General features: G+C 36.3%; 2 protein-coding genes across 3 annotated transcripts; one reads left to right on the top strand and one right to left on the bottom strand.

The window, feature by feature from the left end:
* Positions 1–467: 467 nt before the first annotated feature.
* Positions 468–2,253, bottom strand: htr1aa (5-hydroxytryptamine (serotonin) receptor 1A a). The gene has a single exon (NM_001123321.1). The coding sequence runs from the start codon at positions 2,149–2,151 to the stop codon at positions 955–957; it is 1,197 nt and encodes a 398-aa protein (NP_001116793.1). The 5' UTR covers positions 2,152–2,253; the 3' UTR covers positions 468–954.
* A 3,212-nt stretch (positions 2,254–5,465) lies between these two features.
* rnf180a (ring finger protein 180a) lies at positions 5,466–20,861 on the top strand. 2 transcript variants are annotated; one of them, XM_685746.11, is made up of 5 exons: positions 5,466–5,846; positions 7,956–8,185; positions 14,114–14,336; positions 17,693–17,818; positions 19,843–20,861. In XM_685746.11, exons 1-5 carry the CDS (start codon positions 5,531–5,533, stop codon positions 20,043–20,045), a joined length of 1,098 nt encoding a protein of 365 aa, XP_690838.5. In that variant the 5' UTR covers positions 5,466–5,530; the 3' UTR covers positions 20,046–20,861. The 2 variants fall into 2 exon arrangements, with proteins under 2 accessions (XP_690838.5, XP_068079261.1); XM_068223160.2 differs by lacking the exon at positions 19,843–20,861 and adding an exon at positions 18,247–18,656.
* Positions 20,862–21,194: the final 333 nt, after the last annotated feature.

Here is a 21,194-nt window from a genome sequence, read left to right as displayed (position 1 = left end):
TAGTTTATTTCTGCGCTTTAAATGTTTGCAAGTTGTAAAGAAGGATGGATACTGAACATCTGAGGGAAAAAATATCATTATCAATGATTCTAACAATATTGTTTCTTGTTTTAGTTCAGATATGAACTATTTTTAATTTGTACAAGTCTGTTGTTGTAGTTATTGTCCTTAGTGTGAACAGGCCTCACATTGCTTCACAGCCAAATTATATTATATGTGCATTTAAAGTCCACATTCAAATGCATCTTCTCGGAGACTTCTTTACATGCCAAATGTAAAAGAAAGTGTAATGCCAGCTGCACTATTCATTTGGATTCTATTGCTTTTTTTGTGCACCTAAAAAGTATATCGTTTAGCTTGTCTATTTCCCTGCAAGTTTGTTTTCTCTATCACTTCAATCTCATCAAAGACTCCACGCAATGAGAATTAAAGTTCCCACCCCAAATCCAATGATTCAGTCAATTTTTGTGATCTAGATTCATCTTTTATTTCAAGGTATTCCAGTCAGTCCATGTCATATAAGAAATCTCTGCTGAAAATAAATAAAAATGAAGATTAATGAGTTCACATTACATTTTCTCTACATAGATTATCTGCTGGAACTCTGTCTTTGTGTGCTTACAATCCCACCAACAGCTCCTTGCTCGGAGAAAGGTGCCTTTCGTCCTGTACATTAAAACAATTTTTTTGTTTGTTTATTTAAGGGCTTTATTGTTGAATGCGCGATCGCAGCTGGTCTGAGAGTTCTGGTCTAATCTGAATCCATCCAATGGTATATGCACATTGTTATGTGATGGAAGCAGATAAACTTCACAGATAAACAAAGACACAAGGACAGAGCGCTACCTCCTCTTGTGCTGCTCTGCTCTGCTCTGAGTCCCATCTTTGTAAATGCCTTTAGAGCAATCTTTAACAATCAATATCTGCACATGAACACCCGCTGATTGACTTGGTTCACTGTCTAATACATTTGCATTTCAAAATCTTCTTGAATGCGTTCTGAAAGTCTTTATTGAAGTACGCATATATGACAGGATTCAAAAGTGAGTTGGAGTATCCGAGCCAGTTTATGACAGCGCCCAACCATTCGGGCATAAAACAGTCCTGACAAAAAGGCAACACGAGCGCTACGATGAAGAAGGGCAGCCAGCAGAAAATAAACGTGCCCATGATTATTCCCAGAGTCTTGACTGTTTTGCGTTCTCTGGCCAGAGCCACTTTGCGCTTCGCTTCCGTGTTTTTCTCATTTCGGTTCTCGAAGCACGGCTGAGGGTTGTTTGGCAGGCTCAGGTGATTTTTGGAGATGCTTTGAACTTCTGTAATCTCGAACGACTCTCCGTCGTCCGAGTTTTTCAGCGCGCCGTTTGCGCACGGCTCCACGCTTCGCCTCCAAGTTTTACCCACCTCTCCGTTCGCTTTCCTCGGGAAGAGCGCTGGAGACACCGCCAAGCATTTATCCGCGATTTTCGCTTTCTCCGTTTTCTTTACCGTTTTCCTTATGCGAAACCTCGCCGCTCGGAATATCCGTCCGTAAAGGACCAGCATGAGGATGAGCGGGATGTAGAACGCCCCGAAAGTTGAGTAGATGGTGTACCCGTGGTCCTGGCTGATTGTGCACGCGTCGGGATCTGCCCGGTCCTCCGGTTTCCTCCAACCCAACATGGGCGGAATGGAAATGGAAAATCCTATTAGCCAAGTGAGACTGATCAAGATAGCAGCTCGTCTGGGCGTCCTTTTATTCACGTAGTCTATGGGATCGGTGATGGCCCAGTACCTATCCAAAGCGATTGCGCACAGGTGCAGGATGGAAGAAGTGCAGCACAGCACGTCTAGAGAGATGAAAATATCGCACATCTCCTGTCCCAAAGTCCATTTATTCAAAACCTGATACAGGGCTGCCATGGGGAGCACCAGCACCGACACCATAAGGTCTGTAACGGCCAGGGAGCCGATGAGATAGTTGGCCACATTCTGAAGCGATCTCTCCAAGGCGATAGCAGCGATGACACACGCGTTTCCCAAAATGGCAAACAGAATTAACGCGGCCAGGAAAAGCGAGCCGATGATTTGGTAACTCAGAGCAACTTCGCTGACACTCGTCGCGTTCCCGCTCCAATCTTGGCTTTCTGTGGTGTTGTTGTAGCTCTCCATGGTGAGTCAGAAGCAGCTCCTCGCGCCGGTCACCTCGCTGCTCTGAAGACGCATGGCGGGCTCCGGGCTCAGGAAGTGCCGCGCGCTCGAGCTGCGATCATTGGCGCTCAGTGACGAAGTCAATTCATTTATACGAGTCGTGCTAAGTGCGTCAGAGATGGCGGAGTGAGGCGCGTGCACTTTGCAGAGAAGCCGTGCAAGCTTTAAAACAGACAGGACAAAGTTGTCCTTTTGAATAATGAGCTGTTCTGGCACAGTATGTTTTGAGATGTTCAGCATTTGCTGTTAAGGATGTTGCGCACATAGATTCACTACGCGATTGTATCTATGAAATTGTTTCTGGTTGCCTGTTTTGCTGACAAAGGCACATTGCCAACGAATGTTATTTGAAAATCGATTTCCCCTCCTCACCCCTCCAAAACTTTTTTGTTGTTTTTGTTGTTGTTGTTGTTGTTGCAGTAATACATTTTTAAATCTCATTACTGAAAAAAAAACAATAAAAGTTTGACATAAAAACTTACACTGAAAATAAAATTAAAGTAGAAACAATTTTTACTCAGAACCTACGAAATTACACTATTAGTAAAGAACAGTAACGTAAAGTAACCAATTAAATGCTGATTCTCTTAAAAGCTAAATACAGAAAGATAATCAAATGTTTTGTGAAATGTACTTGAATAATCGTTATTTCCTTTGCAACTTTAAATAGTACATTTTAAACCGTAGAAAAAAACAACTATTTTTATAAGTCGACTTGTTGGAATTAAAGAAGAATGAGAATATGATAAAAAAATAATTTTCATAGCATGTCACTCGTGTGGTGAATAATTACAATGTATTACAAAAGTATTGTAATTGATATTTTATGTCATTTCTTTATGTTTGCCTGAAATAACCTAAAACAAACCCACATATACTGTACATAACAAAAGTCTTTTACATGGAAATATTACAAATAAAAATATAAAGTATATCACGTACTTTAGAATATTTTAATATCACATTTATGATATATTTGTATATTTCAAAGTACATTAAAATAGGGCTATGCTAAATGAATTTAAAAATTATGTATTTATTGTTTGCAATTATGCATTCCTTAACATGCTGACTATGAACTTGAGGCAGGTGAGGCAGGCAGGATTTACAATGCCATGGTTTGATATTATGAATTTAAAACGAATTTAAGAATATTTAAATATGATTATAATATATTTGAATGTATGTATATGATATAAATATGATTCTATAGTATAAATATTATTTATAGTAAATTTGTTCATTTCAGATATGTAAAATACATTTGAACATAAAGGGCTGTAATAAATGAATATACATAATGTATTTATTGTTTACAAGAATGCATTCATAATTATATGCTGTCTGTAAAACTGAGGCGAGTGATTTACCATGCCTTTGTTATGTTATTCTGAATCTTATAAACATCTTGAAGATTATTAGATTTATGGTAATATTTTACACGCCATGACTCCTGTTGCAGCACTGCACCAGTGCGATAGGCTTTCAGCACCACGGACAGTTCCCCGTTCCCCAGAAAGGAAATCTGCTGCCATCTGCTGAAAACATGGCATAAAGATGAAACAACACATGACTGCACGAATCCTCGTTTACCTGCGATTCAGAGCACACTTAACACAATGTAGCATAACCTCTCATACCTTATTTAATGTCGAGAAAGGCTGGAATATAAATCATTTACGCATTTACCAAATCAGCAACGTTCACGACTGAACGACACATAAAATTGTAGCATGGCTTCTTTCTTTATTAATATTAGCAAACATTCCATTGTGTAATGCATTACTTATACATTATGCAGGGACTTTCATCTTGTATTTCTGTATGGAAAGAGGAGGAATATGAAGAAAGAGAGAGAGAAAAAATGTTGACTGCAGGTCAAGAAAGGCTGCATGTTCAAGAGCTGCGGGGTACAATTAAAGAGACATTAGCGTTAAACCCTTGGAGGACAGAAGTCCTGAAGGATTTTAGGCTCTGCAGTAAGGGTCCTACAGACTAATACTGTATTTATGTATATAACTTGGCAACTTGCACTTGTAATTATAACTAAACTTTTTAAGCTAGCTTAAACAGTTGTGAACAACTAGTTCTACGATATATCAAATTGAAACATGATTAAAAATGTAAATAAAAATATGATTTTCAATATCATATTATCCATTATGGTGTACATTAAATAAAACTATTGTTATTGAAATATTAAATACATTTAAAATACATTTTAATATATTATACACTATTAGTATATAAAAATAGGTGGCATGATGGCTTAGTGGTTAGATTTGTCACCTCATAGCAAGAAGATTGCTGGTTCGAGTCCTGGTTGTGCCATGGGACATTTCGGTGTGGAGTTTGCTTATTCTCTCAGTGTTCATGTGGGTTTTCCTCCAGGTCTCCCCTATACTCCAAAGACATGCAATACATGTGAATTTGGTAAAAAAAAAAAACTGGCCATCGTGAATGTGTGAGAAGGAGAGAGTTTATGGGTGGTGACCCCTGATAAATCAAGGACTAAGCCGAAAGATAATGAGTGAGTTAGTAAATTATTCATTTATTTATTCTTTTTTTTTTGACTTAGTATTTTTACTTAGTATTTCACCACAGCGAAATGAACCGCCAACTTATCCAGCATATGTTTTACGTGTTTTATGCAGAGGATGCCCTTCCAGCCACAAACCAACATTGGAAAACATCCATACACTATCACATTAACACACATACAATACGGCCAAATTAGCTTAGTCAATAGCGCATGTCTTTGGACTGTGGGGGTAACCGGAGCATCCGGAGGAAACACAAGCGAACATGGGGAGAGATTGCAAACTCCACACAGAAATGCCAACTGACCCAGCCAAGACTCGAAACAGCGACCTTCTGGCTGTGAGACGATCATGCTACCTATTGCACCACCGTGACACCCAGTAAATATGTTTTATTATTATATCATTTATTACATTTATTTTTATATTTCATATTTGTTTTATACTAAATTACTCAATTTATTAAATTCATTTGGTGCAAAGTACTATAACTATATAGCACTAAAAAAAGCCCAATTCATTTTAATCCTCCTGACCATCATAGTCGTATTTGCTGCTGATTGTTCGGTCAGAAAAAGAGCTGACGGCAGCTGCTGAAAAAGGTTGCTCTCGTTATTTCACCTAAATTTTGCCACTCTTATAACACAATGGATGCATTGTGTCTTGTTTGAGTTCTATAGGCCCAGGGACAATCGGCTCGCTGAACGGCCACTATTTAGGGGGCTTTACCTTTGTCAACAGTGCCGAATGCCTCAGGGGGGCCAGTATGTTCCTGCTCACCTCTTCAACAATGAACTCTAATGTTCGCTGGCCTGCAGTGGTGCTGGGGGGAGAGCTTGGGATGTCTGATCTCAGATATGGCCTCACATGAAGGAGAAGAGCGCGGGAGAACGGCAGAGGCCCTGTGCCTGGAGATCCGGCCCCTGCAGAGGGCTTCACTTAGGGTCAGACTTGCCCACAGAAAGGCCTTCAGTCTGGACTACACGGACACCCATCGTCAAGCAGACTGTGAACTCTGGGATGGACATACACTAAGGTCTAGGACCAGTCAGCAGGCCTCCGCTTCCCTATGCCCTCCCATGATGCTTTCCAGGAGGTCTGGTGTTATTGGCAGAGGTGGGTAGTAATGCATTACTTTTACTAGAGTAAGTATTCTTTAAATGCACTTTTAGTGTATTTTTAACTTTACTGAAACTCCAGTATTCCTCTGTTCCTGTAAAATAATAATAAACATGAAATATTTAAAGGGATAATTCATCTAAAAATAAACATTTACTAATTATTTACTATTCTTCAAGTGGTTCCAAACCTTTAGTAGTTTCATTCTTCTGTTGAACAAACAAAAGAAGATTTTCTGAAGAGAATCAATAGATTTAATTTATAGATAATTGATTAAATTAATTGACATAAATGTACTTTATTGTGATATAGGTTGTTATTAAGATATGAGATGACTGTTGTTATTTTAAGTTGCTGTCATATTGTCCAACCCTACAGAGTAGAAACATTTTAAGAGTAGATTTATTTTAAACATCTTTATAAAGCAACACATACACTGCTTTTTATTTAGTACTATATGTAAATGCTTAATACAGCGAATTACAGTATGTGGATCTGTAAGAATAAAGTAGAACTTGAGCCTATAATTTTAAATGTAAATAAGGTGTACATTCCTCACTGAGATTTCATTGAAATTGAAAGGCTCTGTGAGGTTTATATATATGTATACATATATATATATATATATATATATATATATATATATATATATATATATATATATATATATATATATATATATATATACACACTCTCCGGCCACTTTATTAGGTACACCTGTCCAACTGCTCGTTAACACAAATTTCTAATCAGCCAATCACATGGAAGCAACTCAATGCTTATAATCATGTAAATCATGGTCAAAACAATCTTCTGGAGTTCAAACAGAGCATCAGAATGGGGAAGAAAGGTGATTTAAGTGACTTTGAATGTGGCATGGTTGTTGTTGACATACAGGCTGGTCTGAGTATTTCAGAAACTGCTGATCTACTGGGATTTTCACACACAACCATCTCTAGGGTTTACAGAGAATGGTCAGATAAAAAAAATATCCAGTGAGTGGCAGTTCTGTGGGCACAAATGCCTTGTTGATGCCAGAGGTCAGAGGAGAATGGCCAGACTGGTTAAAGCTCATAGAAAGGCAACAGTAACCCAATTAAACATTTGTTACAACCGAGGAATGCAGAGGAGCATCTCTGAATGCACAACATGTCAAACTTTGAGGTGGATGGTCTACAGCAGCAGAAGACAAAAAAGGAAACTGAGGCAACAGTTTACCAAAAGTGAACATACACGATTGGAAAAATGTTGCCTGGTCTGATGAGTCTCAATTTGCATCATTTGAATGGTAGCGTCAGCACTTGCAGTCAACAGCATCAACAGTATCAACGTTTCAGGCTGGTGGTGATGGTGTAATGATGTGGGGGATATTTTTTGGCACACTTTGGGCCCATTAGTACCAATTGAGCATCGAGTCAACACCACAGTCTACCTGAATATTGTTGCTGACCATTTATCCCTTTATGACCACAGTGTACACATCTTTTGATGGCTACTTCCAGCAATATAATGTGCCATGTCAAAAAGCGCAAATCATCTGACACTGGTTTCTTGAACATGACAATGAGTTCACTGTACTCAAATGGCCTCCACAGTCACTAGATCTTAATCCAATAGAGCACCTTTGGAATGTGGTGGAACGGGAGATTTGCATCATGGATGGGCAGCCAACAAGTCTGCAGCAACTGTGCGATGCAATCATGTCAATATGGATCAAAATCTCTGAGAAATATTTTAAGTACCTTAATTAATCTATACTATGAAGGATTAAGGCAGTTCTGAAGGCAAAAGGGGGTCTAACCCAGCACAAGTAAGGTGTACCTAATAATGTGGCCAGTGAGTGTATACTGTACATTTAAGCTACATTGCATATTATTTAAACTGAGCACACAGACTTTCAATGAGATGTGACTGAAAATCAGGGGTTTCTCTTAATTTCTTTAAAACAGAAGTAACTTGTCAGCTCAGTAGTCTTCTCATTAGACACTTTATTACTCTAACTCAGTTATTAAAGTTATTACATTTACTGTTTTTTTTTTTTTTTGAATAATTATTTTTATGAGTATTTTAAATTTTGTCTAATTTCCCCTCTTCTGGTGATTGGAGGCTCTGGTGAGGATCAGGAATTGAGCCGCAGAGCTCATCTGATGTCTCTCAGCAGCTCTGAGGAGGAATTGGAGACTGATGGAGCTCTAGCAGGGCTCAACGGAGCTTCATCCCAGCTCACCATCTCTCCCACGGGGGAACGACGTCTGAGTAAAAGAGAGAGAAGGAGGATGAGGAGCCTGAGAAGGAGACAGCGAAGGAGAGATCTCTGCCGACTAGAAAATCTGCAGGTGAAGCACGAACACTGGCAAACACAGCCAGGGTTATGGAGTCAAGTATTGTGCAATAATAATGATATAAAGTTGAAGTCAGAATTATTAGACCCCCTTTTTATTTTTTCCCCAATTTCTGTTTAACGGAGAGAAGATTTTTTCAACACATTTCTGAACATAATAGTTTTAATAACTCATTTCTAATAACTGATTTATTTTATCTTTGCCTTGAAGACAGTAAATAATATTTTACTAGATGCTTTTCAAGACACTTCTATACAGCTTAAAGTAAGTAAAAAGCTTAAAGTAAGCTTAAACTTAACTGCTTTTATTCTTGCTGAAATAAAACAAACAAGACTTTCTCCAGAGGAAAAAAATATTATCAGACATACTGTGAACATTTCCTCGCTCTGTTAAACATCATTTGGGAAATATTTAAAAAAGAAAAGAAAATTTAAAATTTAAAATTTAAAATTTAAAAGTCATAATTCTGACTTTAACTGTATGTATGTATATAGAAGTAAATAAAAACTTATTATCATGTGTAATAAAATGGAATTGCATAGGTTAAAAAAATTGAAGAACATGAAGAAAGAGAATTGTAAAAATACATGGATAGCCCAGAGAGCAGCTACAATCTTAGGGTGCTTTCACACCTACACTTTTGTTTCGGAACGTATCTCGTTTGCCCAGTTAGCGCGGTTCGATTGGCTTATGTGAACAGGGCAATCGCACTCTGTTCCGCGCCAAAGTAATCGCTCCGAGATCGCTTGAATGAGGTGGTCTCGGCTCGATTGAAACGAACCCTGGAGCGGTTCGATTGCAGTGAGAAAGCGATCCGATCCGAGCGCGGTTATATGACAGTGTTTTATGGATATGTAATAGGCTTACGGCTATATGAAGAGAGAATTATGAGTAGGGCGGGAAGTTTCGCGAGTCTCCGGATGCCCGCAAACGAGGGATGATCTCCCGGTAATCTCGCGTCTCTCTCCCAGTCCTCAAATAGGCATCGTCGCGCACCCTTCTCACCCCTCCCCACCGCGTCTCTCCTCAGACACGTCGCGCGCGCGCGCACCCTGTCAATCACCACCAAACCACCACCTCTCCTGACAGCTTAGCGGGACGCTGCAAAATAAACCCTGACACTCTGACCAATGTAAGGAGTTTACTCGCACGTGACTTGTTTTAGCTCTTTTGGTCCGATTAGAAACTTTGCATTGTGAAAGCGAACCGCTCCAAGAGCAAAGAGCAACAATGTAACCATTTTAATCTCTGTTTCGGAACAACTGAATCGATTCACAGGTGTGAAAGCACCCTTAGACAGTTAACAGTCACAGTCTAACAGTAGTTAGAAAGTAACCGTCCCCCTTGTCAGTGTAAATCAGTGGTTCTTAATTTCGATCCACAGGGACCCCCACCCTGCACATTTTGTATCTTTCTTATTTAACACACACGGATCCGTTCATCTTTCTGATGATCGTCTGTATCAGGCGTTTTAAGTAAGGAAGGCATACATAGTGTGCAGGGCAAGGGGTTGTGAGGACCCCTGTAGTAAATGAATATTCTATTCTTCAGTCCAAACAGCTTCATTACCAGGATGATGAAGATGAAACCAGTGTGGAAAACAAGACAATGACCCCAAGAAACTCTCAACTGTTTTCAGAAACGAAAATACAATAAAAAATAAGAACTAAAGATCAGAGTTTATAGACGAGACTCAAAGAACTGTCAATATTTTTAAACTCTTTTAAGTCTGAGTAAAAAATCACATTTAAGCACTGCTTAAGACTCCATCCTCCATACAATGACTTGTGTCATTTCATTGTTATTACACATAACAAGTTTTTATTCTGATTTCTATTGTATGTTTTAATAGTTTAATTTTGTTTTGTTTTGCTTTGATTACCAAAATCTGGGTCAATTTCATGTCAACACTTTCTTTAGAAATATATTTGCCAGAAACAATCCAGCATAGCCAACATTCAGTACACCATTAAAGTGATGTGACAAGCAGTCATGACAACAAATGTTTTTTATGTTAATTTAACTTATTTTAGTAAATAAGTTAATAAGTTTAACTTAATATTTTAGTCAGTCTGGCTGATGTAAATTGAGATGACTAGAACATTTGATTGATTTAATTAAAAACTTAAAGCAGAAAGATTTTTTTTACAGTGTAGAAGCATATTTACATACCAAAAAAATAAATAAAAAACATGATTCATAGCATTTACTCATTTTTAAGGTAAATTGTTGCAATCAATTTATTTGGACTAAATTTAAACAAACAAAAGTAGTAGCGTTTAACTTAATTTGTTTGTTTAAATTCAATTTGCAACAATTTGCAACGAACCATTTTTTTAGTGTAGTCTGTCTGAATTGTCTGAATTGTCTGAATTATTATTATTATTTTTTTACCTTTTAGTTAGTTAGCTAGCTTGTCAGTTGTGATTAGATCACAACCAGTTAATCATATGTACAAACCAACTTTGGTAATCATACAGATTAAAGTTATGTTCAGTTGTTTCGTTTGCAGTGTCCAGTAGCAGAAAACATTTATAAAAAAATATTGAAAAAACATAAAACAATGAAATTTGTAAGCCACCTCATTAAACTCAGAGAATTGTGTAAATGTTTTGCTAAATTATTAAAATACTAGTTTATAATCACATGGGGTTATGTTATGTGCAGAATTATCATTCATGTAGAGATTAAAGTGAACAAATAGATTTGATGGCAAATTATTAGTAATAATGATGATAACAATAATAAATAAATAAATAAATAAATAAATAAATAAATAAATAAATAAATAAATAAATAAATAAATAAATAATAATAATAATAATAATAATATTTAGATAATTTGTTTATTGTTTATTATTTGTTATTGCTAGACAGACTTTATTCATTACATTTGCTAAAATAAATGTAATATTTCATATTAAGTTTTATTATTATAGGATAAAGGACTATAGGACTTTTACTATAATGACCTTTATGTTATAGTTTACTTTTACTCAAATATATTCATCATTACTTTCTTTTCTCTCTCTTTTTCTAGTAAAATACAAACAGAGCACAATACAAAGCCAGCAGATCATTCTTAGATCATTAACCCAAAATGTAAAATTTTCCAGCAGAGGGCACCTTTTAACAGTCAACATGTTCTGTGTTTGAGATTCTTAATTCAAAGCAGTAATCTCATTTACCTGCAGTAACTTACTGTATCTCTGGTGAAAGGACATAAAATATTTAAATTATACTAAAATGTAAATGTATCTCTGATCTTGATTGATGCACAACAAATTACAAACCATGTCTGCTCCTAGAAAGCACTGGCCTTTCAGTATAACTCCAGTTTTTTTGTTTAATATATTTTTCATATATATTCATAATATATTGCTCTATTGCTCCTTTGTTTGTCATTGTCTGCTGGGTTAATCTGTAATGGTTTGACAGGACACAAAATCCTAAATCCAGCAGTCAATGCAGTGGTAGATATATATAATAAACAAAGGTTTTATTCAATTTTATTCTAATTATTTTATTTTATTTTTATGACAAATAAAAATGAGAAATATTTAATTTGTGGAAAATAGGAGTGGTAAACATTTGTCATTATTATTTGTCAACAAAAATTCTAGTTAAAAACCTTTATTTTTGATAGATTTATTTATTTATTGTTGATAAATATGCATTAATTTATTATTATTTATTATTAATTATTTAGTTAGTTAGTTATTATGTCCAGAGTATTTTATATGATTTTTAATTTGTTTTTTCAAAACTATTTATTGGATATATGTATTTATGTATGAATGAACTGGATGAATGCATTATTATTTTTGCTTTTAACAGAGGAATGTTTTGTGGATGTTGTTACTGAGTTGCCAAGTGGAATGTGAAGTCTTGGTGATAACATGATGTGTATTTGGTGATAATGACACACCTAGGGAAGACGACTCATGCTCTCTGGAGCTCTTCATGACTGGAAGGGCCCCGGAGGAGTCTGATCAAACTTGTCAGTCTGTAACACAATCCAAAACAAGAGCATTTAAGATAAACCGACAGTTTCCTTAAAACGAAACATCAAATACTCACCAGTTACTCCCCCTCAGATGATTCCCATGCTTTGTGTCCCATGCTTTGCTTCTGCTGTACACACTTATTATATATTATTCATTCATTTTCTTATCGGCTTACTCCCTTTATTAATCCGGGGTATGAACCACCAACTTATCCAGCAAGTTTTATTATGCCCTTCCAACTGCAACCCATCTCTGGGAAACATCCACACACATTCACACACACACTCATACACTACAGACAATTTAGCCTACCCAATTCACCTGTACCACATGTCTTTGGACTGTGGGTGAAACCGGAGCACCCGGAGAAAACCCACGCAAATGCAGGGAGAACATGCAAACTCCATACAGAAACGCCAACTGAGCCGAGGCTCGAACCAGCGACCCAGCGACCTTCTCGCTGTGAGGCAACAGCACTACTTACTACACCACTGCTTCGCCCCTTATTATATAATATTTATATATAACACAATTACTAAATATTTTGAAAAATGTTAGAAACTAGCAGTCGTTAGTTAGTAGTCACCAGTAATTGTGAATCACAGGAAAGAATCTCAAACAGGTCTTTACCAAGTTGTGGTAGCAGGTAATATTTTTACTTGAGTAAAAATATTAAACCTTGATTTAAGCTCCTGCAGCACTGATGGAATCCATGTTATCTGTGCATGTGTTTGAAAACATAACATTATGTAGTGCATTTATTATTGTTTAAGCCCCTTTTGGAGATTTTCATCATCCTTCATTTCTCATCATACAGTCTAAACACTTATTGCGTTGCACATGTTGGCTGCGTTTATAAAGCATCTGTGTCTTGAAGTTGTTCTGCCAGAATTTTCAAACACGATTTGATTGGATGGTAATCACAAGACTGATTATTCTACTTAGCCAATCACTGTAGATAAGAAAAAATAATTAACCATTTGCGAATTATGTAGCCAGAAAAATGTATGGCTGCATTTCGTCTTTTAAACAAACGATATGGGGCTGTATGACGGTGTTCATTTTTCGCACATACTAGCTGACCGATTACCTCCGTATGGACGGCTTTCCCACTGTTAACAGCTTGTCTAGTTATCTCGCCATGTACGTCATTTGACTCGAGGCGCAGAGAGGAGTTGACCACGCAGACAAAAGCAAGCAAAAAAAAATTTAAATAAATAAATAAAATAAACAAGTAATAAGAGAAAAATTAGACGAGGGCTTTTTCTGGATTGCTTTGTAAAATTGTTGGTTGGGTTTAGGGAAGTGGGGGGGGGGGGGGCAATCTGTGCTTTTGAAAACACTATTGGCTGGGTTTAGGGTCGGAGGAGGGTGGATCAGTCGATCAGTCAGTCAGTCCACCAACAACAAATACTCCTGGGACGTATTTGGCGCTAGAAATGTATTAATCGATATGTTTTCAGAATGAGCCTGGGTTGAAATGTACATATAAAGTAGTGAGTGCAAGTTGAAGGAAGGGCAGCACAAGTAATGATGTAACAAAAATGCATGAAAAGTAAAAGTACAATTTATTAAAACTAACAGTACTTAGTAACATAAAATTCCTGAGAAAACAAAAACTACTTAATTACAGAAACCTGAGTATTTGTAAGTTGTCCCTTATTGCTAAAAATGTGTAAATAAAACCAGATTCAAAACAGGCCATTTGTACCATGTTTTTTAGCCGTATAAAAACAGTAATCATCTGTGTGGGTACATTTTACCTGCTGGTGGTTTTCACTATGCTGTACAACAACTCCTGGTAGTTCTAGTGTTAAAGTCCCGTTTACAGAGAAAACGATGGTCAAGTATCAATGTGAAGCAGATCAGGCTGTTGGTCTGATCTTCTGCTCTCCTCTCTCTCTCTCCACTAAAGGGCTCTACAGGACAGCCATCCAGCAGCAGCAGTGAGGATGAGGACGAGCGTGAGGGCTTCATCTGTGCTGTGTGTCTGGATGTTTATTTCAGCCCATACATGTGTCACCCCTGCAGCCATGTCTTCTGTGAGCCCTGCCTCCGGACGCTGGCCAAAAATTGCCCCAGCAACACTCCCTGCCCACTCTGCAGGACCACCATCACACACGTCTTCTTCCAGAAGGGTCGGTCTCACATAATAATATTACATTTAAAAAGTCTTTCTTTCTTTCTTTCTTTCTGTCTATATTTTTCATTTTTTTGGGTAATTTGTTAAAAATCTGTCTGTCTGTCTGTCCGTCCGTCCGTCCGTCTGTGCATAAAACCAATAACAGCGGCTTGAAAGATTTAAATGAGATATTCCCACAGAACGCCACTTAATATTACAGTTTTTCTCAGTCGCTTTGGTGCATTTCTCACAACACTATTTACATTTGCACAACAGTTAATGCATTTCTCAAAACAATTAGTCATTTGTGCACATCATAATAGCAGTTTCTCATTCCTTCCAACACATTGCAAATGCTTTTGGAAATGCATCAATTGCTTTCATACGACTCTCTGCTGTTTAGAACATTATCATCTGCTTATGTCATGTCAGTCAAAATTAACTAAACTTGTGAATGCTGAATAGTCATTCCATATAAAACTAATAGTCCTTGTTTCATTACTTGAGTCATTACACACAAAAATGTTGAACTAGTTGTCAAAATCTGTCAAGCAAATTTTATAAAAAAATTGTAAAACTTTATTTTGCTGAAAATGTCTTAAAAATTGAACAATTTGATGACTGATTTAAAGACCTGTGTATGTTGTAGGTTCAGTTCCAATATGTACTGCAATATTGTCTTCAGTTGAGCACAGCTCTACCCAAAGGGAGTTTATGTTTGTTGTAAATAAGGGTGTGTTTATTCTTTTGCACATAGCTGTGAATAAATTAGAATTGTAAAGAGCAAATGCAGTAAAAATGTGAAACATACATATTCAGTGTCTTGTACTCAGATACTTCACTAAATGCAGTGATGTCTAACTTTACTGTAGTGTTCAAATGGCTGTGCAAATAGTATATAGTGCTGTCTTGAGCATTTTCAGCAAGTGTCACCAACATCTGACTTTTTTTGCATTGAAAAAATGTCCAGAGTAAAGTGTCATAATGAAAACATGACATTTGACTATCTTGTTCATAAACAATGGTGACAGGACTTTTCATTTTGATGATACTGACACTTTGATTGACATGAATACTTGCTTTTGAGGAATGAACTATCCATTTTGAGCAAGTGACGTGCTTTTGCAGGTTATCAGCTAGGTTTTGCAGTTTGCACTAATTGTTTTGCAGTTTGCATTAACTGTTGTGCAAATGTAAATAGTGTTGTGAGAAATGCACCAAAGCGTCTGAGAAAAACTGTAACCTTCTGAATTTACCCTCAAATAGTTTAGCAAGATTAACAGAACCAGAGCAGAAGAACAGACATAAGCTGAGATCTGACGGAGAAAGTTCATGACACTGAATTACAGTTTTTCTCAGTGGCTTTGGTGCATCTTTCACAACACCAGTGCATTTCTGCACAACAGTTAATGCATTTCTTAAAACAATTAGTACAAACTGCAAAACCTAGCTGATAACCTGCAAAAGCGCGTCACATGCTCAAAATGGATAGTTCATTCCTTAAAAGCAAGTATTCATGTCAATCAAAGTGTCAGTATCATCAAAACGAAAAGTCCTGACACCATTGTTTATAGACAAGATAGTCAAATGGCTTTGTCATGTTTTCATTATGACAGTTTACTCTGGACATTTTTTCAATGCAAAAATGTCAGATGTTGGTGACACTTCCTAAAAACTGCTCAAGACAGCACTTCATACTATTTGCACAGCCATTTGAAAACTACAGCAAAGTTAGACATCACTGCATTTAGGTATCTGAGTACAAGACACTGAATATGTATGTTTCACATTTTTTACTGCAGATGCTCGTTGCAATTCTTATTTATTCAAAGAATTTTGCAAAAGAATAAATACACCCTTATTTACAACAAGCATAAGCTTCCTTTGGGTAAAGCTGGGCACAACTGTAAACCATATTGCAGAACATATTGGAACTGAGCCTACAACACAGGTCTGTAAATCATTCATGAAATTGTTACATTTAAAAGACATTTTCAGAATAACAAAGATTTATTTGTTTTTTAATAAAATTTGCTAGATTTTGACAACTAGTTCAACATTTTTATATGTAATGACTAAAGTAATGAAATGAAGACTGCTAGTTTTATATGCAATGAGAGTTCAGCATTTACAAGTTTAGTTAATTTTGACTGACATGACATAAGCGAATGATAATGTTATAAATGGCAGAGAGTTGTATGAAAACAATTGATGCATGTCCAAAAGCATTTGCAATTTGTTGGGAGGAATGAGAAACTGCTTCTAGGATGTGCACAAATGACTAATTGTTTTGAGAAATGCATTAACTGTTGTACTAAAGTAAGTAGTGTTGTGAGAAATGCATCAAAGCGACTGAGAAAAACTGTAAGAAAACCTGAACTTATACACATGAGAAAAAGGGATAAATGAATGCAGAAAGATGAGGCAAAAAGACAATTTTGTTAACTATTGTATATATTTATCTGGTGCTGAGTTTTGAATATATGTTAGAGTATGATTATAGTTTTAGAAGATTGCGGATTATTGGAATAATTAGAATGTGCTTTCGTAAATCATGATGTAATGAAGACATTTAATGATTGAAGCTAATGAGAGCTTCACATTTCACATCCTTCCTGCACATTACAGACCTCTTAAGTGATTAAACAGCATTTTCAGTGGCTTTGGCTCTGGGGTACTTCTTTCCATTTATTTTGGCCATAGGGATTTCTAGATGTTTGAAACCCCCTTTTAAAATTTCAGATATATAGAAAGCATATTTAAAGGAGTATTCACAAGGGAAAAATACTCAGCATTTGCACCATCAATAGTTTATTCTATTGAACTTGAAATAAGATATGATGTACCAAACATTTCATGGTAGCCACAGACCTCATTCTTAAACAGTAAGAAAAATAAATACTTTGGAAGTAAGTGGTTACAAACATTCTTTAAAATATTATAAAAATAGACTTTTCATTTTGGGTGAACTGTCCCTTTAAATGCTTTAGTGTCAAAATTATGTGTATAATGTCAAAATATTGCTGTGAAATGATGTTCAGTGTAACAGATATATTTATGTTAAAACAAAATATGCTTACTCTGATCTATATAAGTGATTCAAACTATTATGTTTTTCCATATTTTTATTTATTTATTTTTTTGCTGACAAATGGGTAAGACCTATTGCATTGAAGATATTTAAATCTGATATATGGCTATATAAGCAAAACACATATATCATCTTTAAATTTTACATATATAAAACATATATATCAAGACAGATATGTAAATATGTATATATTGAGTCAGGGCTTCTGAAAGTAAAGCGCACTGGACTGAGCACACTAATGATTCACAGATTAATAAATTCACACATCCCACTCTCCGCAGAACTGAACCATACAGCTCGTACCTTCTTCCCAAAGGAATACCTGTCTCGAAAACAGAATTTCCAGAAAGCGAGCTGTGCAAAATGGCCTCTTCCAAGCTGCCGTAAACTGTTTCGCATTTTTGGAGGTAAAACCATATTCTGTTGCACCAATTACAAATACAGTAGAGATCAAAATTAGAGAACAACCTGCAATTTCATCCATTTTGAGGTCACAGCTTAGTCAGGTTTCCTAACAGTTATGAAAGAACAGTTTTAAAGCATATTTCATGAGCTACTGTACACTACCTGACCATAGTCGTGTCGCCTATCCAAGTTTAAGAAACAACAATCAATAACTTGACTTGTAGTTGATCATTTGGTATCAGAGGTGGTTTATGTAAAAGGCGAAGACCTCAAGGCTATGCTTATTTTAGCAAAATAAAATATGATCATACCTTTATTTTTAATTATTTCAAAGTCAGTAAGGTCAGACTTTACTTGTACAATAATGTACAGTATAGAATATAAAGTCGTAGTGCAGTGAAAAATAATTAATATTGTGTATGACTTCCAGGAGCTTGGAGGACTGCATCCATACATCTCTGCAATGACTCAAAAAACTGTTTAATAAAGTCATCTGGAATGACAAAGAAAGCATTCTTGCAGGACTCCCAGGGTTCATCAAGATTCTTTGGATTCATCTTCAGTGCCTCCTCTTTCATCTTACTCCAGATATGCTCAATAATGTTTACTTCTGGTGACTGGGTGGGCCAATCCTGAAGCACCTAGACCTTCTTTGCTTTCAGGAACTTTGATGTAGAGGCTGAGATAGGAGAAAGAGCGCTATCCTGCTGAAGAATTTGCCCTGTCCTGTGGTTTGTAATGCAATGGGCTGCACAAATGTCTTGATAACCCAGGCTCATGATGTTGCCATTCACTCTGCAGATCTCTTGCACGCCCCATAATAAATGTAACCCCAAACCTAACTGATTTCTGGAGAGTCTTGGGTCCATGCAGGTTCCAATATGTCTTCTGCAGTATTTGTGATCTTTGGTATGGAGTTCAAAATGATTAATCTGAGAAATTTACCTTCTGCCACTTTTCCAAAGAATCAACTAGAAGAAAAGTTATTATTTTTTGCTCTTACAACTGGGATCGACAACCAGACTTTTGTCAGGTAGTGTACATAAAGTCCGGAAAAAACACAAATTTAAATTAGGGAACCATTTCAGTTACTGCTGTTTATCTGGTACCTGGTTTGATTGCATTTCCAAGATGGAGAGCCATTCTGAAGTTTTTGAAACCCTCTGACAGCAAGTTGTGTAAATGAAGGTAGGTCAAAGGGACAAGGCTTCAAATAATAGCAAGAAAAGCGTCATTCCAAATCTGCGCATAATGCTTGTTTGCATTATTACTCACTAACAGCTTTAAAAAGGCAAAACAAAAAGGTGAAGCTAACCTTTAGCTAAGAAGCATGTTGTTTGGACTGAAAGCTTTACTTTAATATACTATATTTTACATTATATTTGTGAGAAAACTAGGAAAGACTGAACCCAACGTGTATGCAGAGATCAGTGGAAGGTGTCATGGAGTGTCATGGTTTGGTGAGGTATTTTGCAGCAGGGGTTCAACATCTTATTTAGATACACGACAGAGACTGAAACATGTGGCTCCTTTCCTGCATTCATTGCCCAATCAAATAGCCATTTTCAAGCAGGACAATGAGCCATCACATAGGAAAATAAATGAAGTAGCTCCTTGAAACTGAAAACATTAAAAATAAGGAAATGACAGCCTAGAATCCTGATGTTAACCTGATTGAAAAAAAAAAATCATTGATGATAAAGTTATAGCTATGAACAACAGTCAATGAGCTATGTAAGAGACTGAAGAAGAGCAAATCAAAAACACAGCCAAGAGTATGAGAAACTAGTGATGTCTGAACATCTACTTATGGCCTAAGAAGAGACTAGTGATGTCCTGAGTAAGACTTGTGACATCACTAGTCTGGTGACAAAAAAAAAAAAAAGTTTACTCATGTTAGGATAACTTCAATTGCTCTCAAATTTGAGGAAAACTGTAAGTTGTGCTTTAACTTTGGTCTTACTTAGTTGACACACTTAGATGTTATAATTAATAAAACTTATTGTTATCTTTTTGTGTGTATGAGGCTTTCAAAGGCAGGCAAGTCCAATCGGCAGACGCCAGTTCCCTCACGGCAGCTACCGGCTTGATGCCTTCAACTTTGAGGATGATTCGCATGGCTGGCGATTTGACATGGACATGGTGATCATCTATATATACTCCGTCAACTGGGTCATTGGCTTCATTATCTTCTGCTTCTTCTGCTATTTCTTCTTCCTCTCATTTTAAAACGAAAGCACAGGAAGCTGTCACAGTATTTCAGATCTTTTATGACAATACAGAAGTCTGAAAGAAAGGAATTGCGTGCTGCTACTACTTCTGGATTTATATGAAAAAACACCAATCATTGAGCCAAATGCATTCATACTGTTTCAATGATAATGATTTTTGTGCAGAATTTATGCAGAATTGTGACTGCTTTGGATTTGGATCACATGAGTGGACTATTCAGTTTACAGCAAGATGAATTTGCATGCTCTATATTCTGTATAAATACATTGTTACACGGGTCACACTTTATTTTGATTGTTTGTTGAATTTAAGTTACATGGCATATACATGCCAACTAATTCTCATTATTTATAAGTAGACTGTTAGGTTGGGTTTAGGGTAAGGGTTAGGGTTAGTGTAAGCTGATTTGCAAAGTTTCTTATAGTCAGTTAAAGTAGCAGTATCAACTGGTATTAAGCAGGCAGTCTGCTAATACATAAATAGACCATCAAAATAAAGTGTTACTGTTACATGAAACAACACAAACTAAATGCTAAAACTATTTCAAAAGTGCAATTGTCACGTAAATAAATCCAAATCCAGTCAACCTAATTGTTAACAAAACCTGTCTTAATTGTTGTTTTACGGTATTTCTCATTATGGTATAGTATTTGTCATTATGGTTCTTCGACTGGTCTCAATAATAAATGCTCACATTTATTGTTATTGATCTGTTAAATCATTACTAAGCAGGGTGCTTATTAATTTTACTTCATTAAAATTGACTACTTGTACTTTTGCTTTACATTTTTGAAAATAAAAAGCAGTTACTCCTTACCACTTTTTTAACTCGCGCACATTTTGTAAACAGACACTTAAACAGCATGCTTAGCATGAAGAAACATCAAATACACACACACACACACACACACACACACACACACACACATTCTGACTTCAACTGTATATAGGATATAGAACAATGTTTTCATTCCGGAGTATTAATCAAGGAATGTAACAACAGATCAGCTGAATGAATTAAAAAATCACAACTGTAAAAGGAGCCTTTTTAAAGTGTAGTGTTCATTTAAGTATTATTTTTGAGCACCCCTGCAATCAAGAAGATTTTACGTCAGATAAAATTTATACTTGACTAAAGGTAATTAA

This window comes from Danio rerio, chromosome 8 (assembly GCF_049306965.1).
Source record: "Danio rerio strain Tuebingen ecotype United States chromosome 8, GRCz12tu, whole genome shotgun sequence".
Classification (NCBI taxonomy): Eukaryota; Metazoa; Chordata; class Actinopteri; order Cypriniformes; family Danionidae; genus Danio; species Danio rerio.
This window is presented reverse-complemented; position numbering and strand designations above follow the sequence as displayed.

Excerpts from the sequence above, each read along its gene's own strand:
- htr1aa (NM_001123321.1), bottom strand. The coding sequence starts at position 2,151 with ATGGAGAGCTACAACAACACCACAGAAAGCCAAGATTGGAGCGGGAAC.
- rnf180a (XM_068223160.2), top strand. The coding sequence starts at position 5,531 with ATGTTCGCTGGCCTGCAGTGGTGCTGGGGGGAGAGCTTGGGATGTCTG. Across the intron at positions 5,847-7,955 it reads GTCTGGTGTTATTGGCAGAG|GCTCTGGTGAGGATCAGGAA; the intron begins GTGGGTAGTAAT and ends TGGTGATTGGAG. Across the intron at positions 17,819-18,246 it reads ACTGTTTCGCATTTTTGGAG|GAGCTTGGAGGACTGCATCC; the intron begins GTAAAACCATAT and ends TATGACTTCCAG.